Here is an 11,125-nt window from a genome sequence, read left to right on the forward strand (position 1 = left end):
CACAAAGCAGTCAAAATTATTTTAGAATTTAATATATATATCAATCAATGTTTTTAGATGATCAAAATAAACCCAAATGTTAAACTTCAAAAAAGAAAAAAAAAAACCATAGGGATATACTCCTTAGGAATTAATACACCAAACACTTATTCAAAATATAATGTTTTATTTATCAAATCCTTAAAAACGAATTGACTAAAATCATAGGTCAATGTTCAACCTGCATGTTATTATAGATGTTAAATAGCATGATTAAATTAAAATCAATGGTAATCCTATATGACGAGTTCATGAGATGAGCATACATTTAAATAACTCTTCAATAGCCTTTGATAGAGAATAGCCTATTAGGATGATCGATCAACAAGATAAAGGCAGTCCAAATTGAGTTCAATTGATGAAAAAAATCATCTATAAAGTGACATCTCACCATGGAACAAAAAACGTGATTCAGAATTTAAGTCAGCAACATGTCACGTAGAGGCAGATGCAATAATAAAGAAGGGTGCCGGGGGCGTGGCTTAGCTATGGCGGCGTGAGGAAGCACATTGCTTGAGCTCTGCTACCCCAAGAGACTTTTTCAGCTGATCGAGACATCTTTTCAACCCGGTATTGATGTCGTTTAAGGGCAAAACTCGCTCTGACAACAGCCAGCGCTCACAGACCTCTCTGCAGCGCTACCTCTCATCTCCAGCGCCGACAACCCGCAGCTCCTCCAGGACGGCCATGGCGTCTGACCTGCAGGGTAAGGCCTCGGGACATGCTTCACCATCCCATCCCTGTGACGCCCACGCCCCGGGCGCCTCCATTCCGCTGCGGGCATCCTCCTCTACCCCCGATCCCAGCCCGATCGAGGACCCGGTCATCCCGCTCACCATGTCCTCACAGCCACACTCGGAAACGGCCGCGGCCCTAAAACTTAATGCAAATAAATCATTAGCCCCAGATAACCTGCACCCCAAGGTACTCAAAAAACTCAGCCAGGTTATAGCAAGAGCATTATTCCTAATTTTTCAGAACTCCATATTGACTGGTAAGGTACCAAGTGACTGGTGGAAAGATATGGTAGTACCAATATTCAAAAAAGGTTCAAGTTGCCAACCTGGGAACTATAGACCAGTCAGTTTAACATCAATAGTATGCAAACTGTTAGAGGGAATGGTAAAGGACTATTTAGTGGATTTTGTTCATGACAATGGTATAGTAAATGATAATCAGCACCGATTTAGGAAGCACCATTCTTGTCAGACCAACCTACTAACATTCTACGAAGAGGCGAGTAGAAAACTGTATGGAGGGAGGCCGGTGGACATGGTATGTCTGGATTTTGCCAAAGCTGTTGACACGGGACCACATAAACTCTTAATACACAAGCTGAGATCTATGAGCATAGATGAAATGGTGTGTACATAGATAGAGAATTGGCTATAGGTACGTATCCAGAGAGTATTGATAAATGGCTTTTTTTCAGATTGGTCTAAGGTTGAGAGTGGTGTGCCCCAGGGTTCTGTGGTAGACCCCATACTGTTTTACCTGTTTATTAATGATATAGGGGAAGGTATTATTAGCCATGTTTCTGTGTTTTCTGATGATACTAAAATTGGGAGGGTAATGGACTCGGGCTTAGACACTATAACATTACAAGAGGACCTGGATAAAATAGGGTAGATGAGGTTTAATGTTGAAAAATGTTAATTAATGCATTTTGGGGTTAAAAATAGGCAAGAGGAATACACATTAATGGGTACTCCAGTAGGCAAGTCAGAAATGGAAAAAGATCTGGGGGTCATAGTAGACCACAGATTGAACAATAGTATGCAATGCCAGGCTGTGGCAAACAAAGCGAGCAGAGTATTGTCTTGTATTAAAAAGGAAGTGTACTGAAGAGATAAAGCAATAATGTTGCCACTTTATAGATCACTGGTTCGGCCTCATCTGGAGTATGTGGTCCAGTTTTGGTCACCAATCCACAGAAAGGATGTCCTTGAGCTGCAGAGAGTCCAGAGAAGGGCAACCAAACTAATTAAGGGGCTGGAGTACAAAAGCTATGAGACAAGGTTACTAAATTTAAACTTGTTCACTCTAGAAGTTAGACGATTAAGAGGGGACATGATTTTGATGTATAAAATGTTTAGTGGTGATGGCAACATCAGCAATAAACTTTTTACTGTAAACTCCATAACAAAGACTAGAGGCCACCACTAGAGGCCACCACCTATAATTAGTGGAGAAAAGATTTAACCACAAAGAGCGTAGGGGCTTCTTTTCAGTTAGATCGGTTAAATTCTGGAACTCGCTGCCACAAGCAGTGGTATCAGCAGAGAATATTAAATCATTCAAAAAGCATTTAGATACCTTCCTCAGAGTGGTATAGGTACTCTTAAAAACAAGATCACACAAGGACTCATGTATACACATACACATGCACAATCACACACAGACACACAAAGGTCGAACTTGATGGAGCTGTGTCTTTATTCAACCTCAAATACTATGTAACTATGTTTTTTTTTTTTATATTAGCTGGCACATACAGTATGAGTGAATGTGTCTCATTTGTGTATTATAAGATTTTAGTGAGAAAATATATCTTGCAAACATTGACAATTCTATTTAATATGGTGTCTAAAATGTTGCAGACATGTTTCTAAAGCTTTTAAAGGGTACGTTCACTTTTTCTACTGGAATTGCAATATTCATAATTGAAAAGGAGACTTTCTTTTTGTTCTTTATACCCAAGACCAGTGGCATAACAACCAGGGGGGGGGGGGCGGCCGGTGTGCTGGCCCCAGGTGAAAAGATGAAGGGGGGTGACGGCCGAAAATGGCACTTTTGGCTAAATGCCGAAAGTGCCATTTCCCTGCCGTTTTCTCAGCGCAGCCGTGATTTCTTTCCTCCCCGCTGGGTGCTCCTCTTTGTCCCAGCAGGGAGGAGAGAAAGTGACAGCCAGCCGAGCGCTGCGGGAGGAGACCGCCGTGATCGGCCGGTGTCTCTCCTCCCATACCGCTCAGCCGTCTATCACTGTCCAGCAGAGCGGTGTGGGGGCGGAGACAGCGCTGTCACAGGAGGCTGGGCTTTCCTTCCTACACCGCTCGCTCAGCCTCCTGTGACAGCATGTGTCTGTGTCAGAGAGGAGAGCAGGCTACATACACTCAGCGATCAGACCTCTATTTGGTCTGATTTACAGATATCTACAAAAATGTACTCCCAAAAGTATACTTATGAATAAAACCTTCATCCTATTTTTTTGGGAAATGTTAATAGGAGAAATTAATGGTAGAAAACAACAATTCTGGGTTTTACCAATCATTTTGGGCATATAAATTCTTAATGATCACTATAATTGTAGGTGTGGCAGTGGTATCTCTATTGCCAGGAATACATTGTGCTAGAAGGCATCCCTCCTTCTCATCTCAGAAAGTTGGGACGTATGCTAAAACCCTCAGTTTTAGCATGAGGGCTAGTGTGCTGAGTGATTATTTTATATTGGCTTTTGAAGCTTAACTGAACAAACTGAAGAAAGAAGCTGATTCGTTACTCTGCACAGCTGTCCCAGATTCGGTCTGCTCCGGTTTTAGTAAATTATCCCCTTTGCATTTTTCTCCCATAGTACCCCATTTCATTATAATGGTGATTAAAAAGGCCTTAATTCAAGTGCATGATAAAAAAAAAGGTTACAGGGGATTGGGTACCGGGTATGCCAACAGTGCATGGAGATCTGCAATACAAAAATAGTTTTTAATTACAATAAGAATGAGGCAGTGGGGAATAGATCATTAAATACATTATTAAACCAAGTCAATAGAATGAGCTCTTGATGAATAGTAAACCTATAGTATGACATCTGAAATGAGGTGTTGGAGGAAAGGAACGTAACGCATAAATATGGAATAAGTCACTTCGGAAGAGGGAACGTGCAGCATGGCATATGCAGTTAGATGTTGTGGTATTGGAAATGTACACTATGGCCAGGGCGAGGGCGTAAGACAGTGGAACAGGGAACATACATCATTGTCTATGTAATGATGTGGTACAGAATAGGTAAAGTACAGCATGATTTTTGGTGCAAGGCGGTGCATAATTTGAAATGTAAAGCATGGCATATGAAGCATGGTTGTGCAACACCATGTTGACTGTACACAAATACTGTACAGCAGAATTTGACAGTGCACCGTAGTGTATGAGCACAGTTAATTTAGACATTTATAGAAAATAAGAGACCTCCGTCATCACAAACCCACACTTGCTGTGAGTCTGTGACAGCTTATCAGATCACTGCTGTCACTTATAGACATAGAGCCAGCAAAAAAATCTTCCACTACTCTGCTGTGCTCTACAATACAAAATGTAATCTGCCAGAGCTGTTGAGAAGGGAGTACTTTGCTGGCTTTTTTAATTCATTTTTTTAAACCCCTGTATTCCAGCATTTACCCTTATTACTCCCTGTACCCAAATATTCTACCTTCTCACCCTCTCTACCAATGCATATATACCCTTATCACTTCCTGTACCCCAATATTCCCTCTTCTCACCCAGTGTATTCTTCTATCTCACCCACTGTACTCCAGCATTTATCCCTTTCCCTTCCTGTACTGTACTCCCCTGTATTCAAGTATTTGTCCCTTCAACTTACTGTAGCCCCACATCTTCCCTTCTAACCCACAGTACTTAATTATCTATTCCTCCCACTTGCTGGCTTTTTTGTTTTATAAGTGATGGTGGTGGGTGTGTGACTGTATTGGGACATAGGGAAAATGCACAGGAAAAAAATAAAGCTGAGCTAAGCTTTTAAGCTGCTTAGATTAAAGCAACCCTGTCTGAAAAATTCTATTGGCCAAAACACTGTCCTTGCAAAAGAAAACAAAAAACATACCTCTTCCACTGTCCATTCCAAAGAAAGCTGTGTGTCACTCACCGGGCCTGCTCCTGTGCTCCGGGGGCCCTTTCACACTGTTGGACTACATTAGTTGCATCATTTAAATGAGTAGTTGCCATAATTAACACATGTTAAAATGCCAAAATGCACCAGAAAGGATACATGTAATATTTTCTGTGACAGTGCACTAACATCCATGTAGTCAATTGCTATGCATTCAGTGTGCAGTAATGAACGACTGATAGCAAGGAGCATTGGGGTGCTGTTCAGCATGAAAGTCACCTCATCGCATCAACACAGGAAGCACACATTACTGTGCATTGTGGTAACTTGCACTTTTCCACAGCATGGTGGTGTGAACAGAGCCTTGGTGGGCCCTCCCATTTACTTTCATGTCACTATGTCCTAGATATGGAGGTGGCCGGGGAGGAATCAATTAAAACACCTCCAACGGATTTTCTTTTTACACCATTATCTTGGAAAGGTTAACTTTCTATGTGCTACACAAAATACTCAATGTTACAAAATAAGTGTAAACATCCTTGTTTGTTAAAGGCAATACGCTCTAATTTTAACTTACTATGATTTTCTTAATTTAAAAAAAAATACCATCAAGTTAGGATACATAGGAAAATGTATTTTGGTGCAAGCAAAATATTAGCTAAATCATCTGTATAATTACCTCTATTACATTGTTACCCATCACATCATATTAACTCTTGGACAAATCTTTATGCTGATCTCTTCTATGCAAGAAAAGTTCTAATAAATATTTTGTCTTCTATAGGTGAGATGGAAGAACTAGAGACTTTGTGGCTCACTGGCATCTGTCATCATGAGAAGAATGAAGTGATGAGCAGTCAACTGGATATTGATAACATGGCAGGTGTTTTCTACATGCTAGCAGCAGCAATGGGTTTGAGTCTGATTACCTTTGTCTGGGAGCATCTATTTTACTGGAAGCTAAGATACTGCTTTACTGGAGTTTGTACAGAAAAACCAGGATTATTGTTCTCCATAAGTAGGGTAAGTACGCCCCTACACAAAATTCAAAAGTGTTCAATTGTACTTGTGCAGTTTAAGATATCATATGAATAACTTTTAGGATAAAATTGGATCCCTAATTTAGCTACCCTATGTATGAACTCAAAGGTTATTTTCTTTTTTCCCCCCAGGTTACAGCTATGTGATTTATATATATCAATGGTTAAATGGAGAGCAGGCATAATTCAAGGCAGTCATTTGCCCTTTAGATGTACAGCAACACACCAGAACCTATGTTTTGCTAGTTTTAAATGTATGTAAGAGGCTGTAATTGTCACTTTGTTTATATATATACTGTATATTTATTAAGCAAGCACTTTTAGAGAACTAAACAATCATCCCACATGTTTCACAGTCAATTGTTTTCCCCTGAAGGACCTGGTCATTTATGTTCTCACCTCTCCCTTCTCTATAGACCAGAGCATACTGCATTGCCCTATACCAACATACATGTTTGTAGAATTGTAGAATCTTTTATTACAAAAATGTTCTGAGTTGTGCACTTAGGACACAGGTGGACAGTTCACAAGCTGAAGCGTAGCAGGGACAAGGTGAGCACTGACTGCCGGGGAGCAGGAATCAGTTAAGTAAAAATCCTTTACACAGGTCGCTTAAACAATAATGACCAGTTAAGCCTTGCACTGCGGGGGGTAGCCCCACTGCAAGGGGAGTTTTTCCCTGGACTTTCCTTGGATATAGGCTTTATCACGGTGTCTGTATTGCCCTACAGCAACTAATCAGATTTATACTTTTATTATTCATATGTTCTTTTCCACTGTTAAATATGACTGGTTATTGTGGATTATTGCATTTTTTTTAAATATAAAAGTAACCTAATAAAAAGAAACCCAATAATCTTAATTTTTAAAGATATTTTATTGTTGATATACAATATGCAACTCAATAAAGAAAAAAAAAAGTAAAATACAAGGACAGACTCTCATTATGAAAGTCACAAGTCTTAGCAAATAAACAGAGAAATATATCAGGGAATAGAATATATTATGAACAAGGTTAGATTATATAGAATTGGAAATCAGAAGGGAGAGCTTTTGATTTGAAGCAATCCAAAGCCCCCAGATTTCACCAAATATTTATGTTTTTTTCTCTCATAGGTAATTTTGTACAAAGTGAATTTAGTTAATAAGGTTTTAACAGTTTTCTAAGGAGGAAGATGAAGGACCCTTCCACATCAGGAGGATTAGATTTCTTGCATAAAAGTATAGGGTCGCAGTAGTGTTTTGGAATGCATGGAGATCAACAGACCTCCCAATATGACCAGCAGACAGTTTTAGGGTTATTTATGTTGGGCAGTCCAAGTACAGTAGAGATAAAGTAATTCACCGCAAGCCACCTCTAAGTTATGTATGAAACAACAGCCCCAAAGTAGCATGAAAGAAGTCTGCTTCCTCGCCACATCCCCAGAAACATGCCATTGATTGATGTAGGCCCAATTTGTGTAATGTAACAGGGGTTTAGTGTACTTGTAGAAACAGTTTTTAAAAAAAAGAATTATATTGAGTTATAAGAATTATATGAGTAGAGAAGTAGACCACTTCCTTTGGACTTTTTAATATCTAGGTCTAGACACATAGCTAAGGGCATTGTACACATGGAAACCAGTTTGGTAGTATCACGTTTTCTAAGTAGATGTTCAAACAAATTAAATTCCCCCGAGGAGTACAGCTAGTTTCTAAATTTTACTCCAAGTGAAAATAAGTATTTCTCTTTTGGGATAGCAGAATTCTGGTAAAGAGGTTTTCAACCAGATGGGGTTATGTGGTGAAAGGGGATTATTGGTCCTTGAAAACACAATAAACTTTGATGCAGGAGCTGGTAACAGGGTTCACTCACTGTGTGTTTACCTCATTTCAGAATTAAGTACTACACAAGCTGCTCAGAAATCTTTATTGTAAACTGTGCGCAAAATGTAACAGATATTTTTAGGCATCCAAAATAAATTGGCAAAAATTTACAGAATGGTATAGTAGAGAATATGTGGTATACTCTTACCTGCATGTGATGATAAAGAACTTATTAATATTAAGTTTTGAAAAGGTAATAATGTATTGTGTTTTTAATATTTTTCTAGGGTATTTACAGCTGTATTCATGGAGTGCATATAGAAGAGAAAAGAAAATCTCCAGATTTCAGTTTTACTGCTTCTCAAACCAACATGTTAAAGTTGTTGAGATCATCAAAAAACATGGCTAATTTAAGCAATCTAAATTCTTCCCAATGTAATTCTCCCAAAAGGGCAACTAATTATATTCCAAGAGGGTCTCTGTTGATGGATATGGTCCTAGACAAGGGGAATCTAATCTATTCAGATAACAGACCTTTTCAGCAAAAAGAGATGTATATTGAAAATGCACATGATCTCTCCATGATACCTAGCAACCGCCATAAGGACAATCTTAACAATTATGTCTTTCAAGGCCAACACCCCTTAACATTAAATGAATCTAATCCCAACACAGTTGAGGTTGCAGTCAGTGCAGAACCCAAAGCAAATTCAAGACCAAGGCAGCTTTGGAAAAAGTCAGTAGAGACTTTAAGGCAGAATCAGGGTTCAATCAATGAAAATGGAAATGAAGAGCCCAAACCATCCAGCAAAAACAAGCACTTTCTTCCAGAAGATGGAAATTTTTCTGATGCATCTGACACATCAAGTAGAGCAGCCTGCCAGGTAGACCCTGAAAGCAATGGCAAATCTCACAAGAGTAAGGATAACCTAAAGAAACGATCCATATCAAAATATCCTAGAGATTGTAGTGAGGTTGAGCTGTCTTATTTGAAAAATAAACAAAGTTCTGGTCGTGATATAATCTACACCATCAATGGAGACAAGGAACCTAATTTCATGGTGGAGCAGGCTCAGTATGATGACAATGTCCCTGCTAAAGAGGAAGAAGATTACCCTGAGGTGTATCAAGATCACAATGACAATTACAAAAAGTCAGAATCTTCTCTTCATATTAATAGGACTCCTTTGCACAATGAGGACAGTCTTCCAAACAATGATATTCAGTACAAATTATTTAATAAACATTATAGTTTAAAAGAGAAGAATGCATCTATGACAGAAGTCAATGACAGACATAGACAAAATTTGACCCACTGTCGAAGCTGTCTTTCTAATGTACCCAGTTATACTGGTCATTACTCAACCAGGTCCCCTTATAAATGTGATGACTGCCTACATATAGGAAACCTTTATGACATTGATGAAGACCGAATGCTACATGAGACAGCTAACTCTATCCATTCTGAAGATGTTTTTGAGCACAACTGGATCGAGAACAATGCTCTACAATTTCAGAAGAAGAACAAGTTAAGAATCAACAGGCAGCATTCTTGTGATAACATAAATAAGCCCAGGGAGATAGACATTGAGAGACCATCCCGTAGCATAAGCTTAAAAGATAAAGAACGATATCTGCAAGAAAGCCCTATTGCTAACCTCCTTATTGTTCCCTCAGAAAAACTATTGGGAAATAAGACTCCACTTTATACACACTCTTTAAAGGAAACCAAGCGAAGCAGATCCCTTTACCCAGATATTTCCTCTGAATTGTTCCTGCATTCTTTTCAGGAGAACCAAAACCTGAGTCATGGACAGAGCACCTCTGACATTTATAAACAATCAACATCATTTAAAGCAAGAAGTGATAATTATTTAAGGTCCTCTATTAAATCTACCACTTCATATTCCTCAAGGGATGGACGGGTACCCAATGACATGTGTGTTTCAGAATATGTCATGCCTTATGCTTCAAGCAAGAATAGTATATGCCCAACTCCAAGGGTTGTAAATTCCTGCAGCAATAGACGTGTATTTAAGAAAATGCCTAGTATTGAATCAGATGTTTAAATGTTTACTGTATGTACCATGACTTGCACGAAATGAAAAAGGAAAAAAAAAATGGTATAGCTGCCAACAGAAACCAAGACTCATGAACAATGCTTAGGAAAAGCAGTGTTAGCTTTCTCAGTAAATAATATTCCCAGGGCTTCCTCTGATCCCAGTCTACATGGGACAATCTGCTTTTCCTACTGGATTTATTTAAAGTATTTTCAAACAGCCTAAAGACATCATAACCCTAGTCTAATGAGAACTCCTAAATAAATATACAAACATTACAATGTACTTGACTCCCAAACAAGCTGCTCTTCTTTAGTGGTTATAGGTCATGCCAAATCAATCTCTTTGTTGTTTCAGGTGGGTACTCTGAATTCTCTGTAATTAAATGGGTATACCTGTAAACTAACACAGCTCTTTTATCTTTAACTTTGCTAAAAAAAGGACAAACTAAGCCATGTCATAGGCCAACATTGAAATTACAATCTGATTAAATATTGGCAGCTATTATTTTATGTGTTTTACACACTAGACATGACTATACTACACTAAAACACCTCTTACTTGTCAGCTGTTGTTTTTACTAGAAAAATAAGCAATACTGTATGCATGTAGTTTAACACAAAGAAAATGTTTTATGTAAGAATGCATTTGCACAGTCACAAGGGGCTGACAAACTTACTTTTACTTATAATGTTTAAACAAAATCAATTAATAACTTTTACATTATTTGTGTGTAAATGCAGATAGTGTAGACTAAACTAGATCCAATAGTTTTCCAGTATAAAATGATGTCCATGTTAATATAGACATTACTATCTTTATTCACAGAAAGTAGATTTGTGACATAGTCACAACAAATTTTGATCAGTTTTACAATCAATTTTGATTCCAATGCTCTGTAATGTTCATGTTAATTATTATTTAATAGCTATACCCAATCAGTGTGACCCCTTTTTCATTTTCTACACTTCCAAAGTAGTGTATCACAAAATAGCCTAAAACATAACAGATATTTCACACTGCTACCTTATGTATATATACATGCATAGTACACTGAAAACCTGCTACATATGTAGATATATCAGTTGAGTGCATAGCTTGATCTATATTTAAATATCAGTACAGATGTAGCAGAATTCTGTGATTTTTTGGAGTAAAACAATTTACCACAATACCACAGCTGATCTCTTAACATGTTTCTTATTAAGGATACAAAAGTTTATCTTGATTATCTGCACCAGAAATGTTGATGTGTAGCACTTAAATCAGTGCATGGTAGTCTGCTACATCTGCATGTCTTCATGTTTTTTGTAAAAAGGATTTCTATAGCGGCAAATGTT

The 11,125-nt window shown here is 38.2% G+C and overlaps 1 protein-coding gene across 1 annotated transcript in view; it reads left to right on the top strand.

The window, feature by feature from the left end:
* Positions 1 to 9,953, top strand: part of GRIN2A (glutamate ionotropic receptor NMDA type subunit 2A) — a 302,511-nt gene extending 292,558 nt beyond the window's left edge. Inside the window, exons 11-12 of the mRNA XM_018565387.1 lie at positions 5,664 to 5,902; positions 8,013 to 9,953. Coding sequence (XP_018420889.1) covers positions 5,664 to 5,902; positions 8,013 to 9,794 — 2,021 coding nt within the window. The 3' untranslated portion in view covers positions 9,795 to 9,953. The remainder of the gene's footprint in view (positions 1 to 5,663; positions 5,903 to 8,012) is intronic.
* The last annotated feature ends 1,172 nt before the right edge of the window (positions 9,954 to 11,125 follow it).

This window comes from Nanorana parkeri, unplaced genomic scaffold (assembly GCF_000935625.1).
Source record: "Nanorana parkeri isolate BGI_ZX_2015 unplaced genomic scaffold, ASM93562v1 scaffold839, whole genome shotgun sequence".
NCBI lineage: Eukaryota > Metazoa > Chordata > Amphibia > Anura > Dicroglossidae > Nanorana > Nanorana parkeri.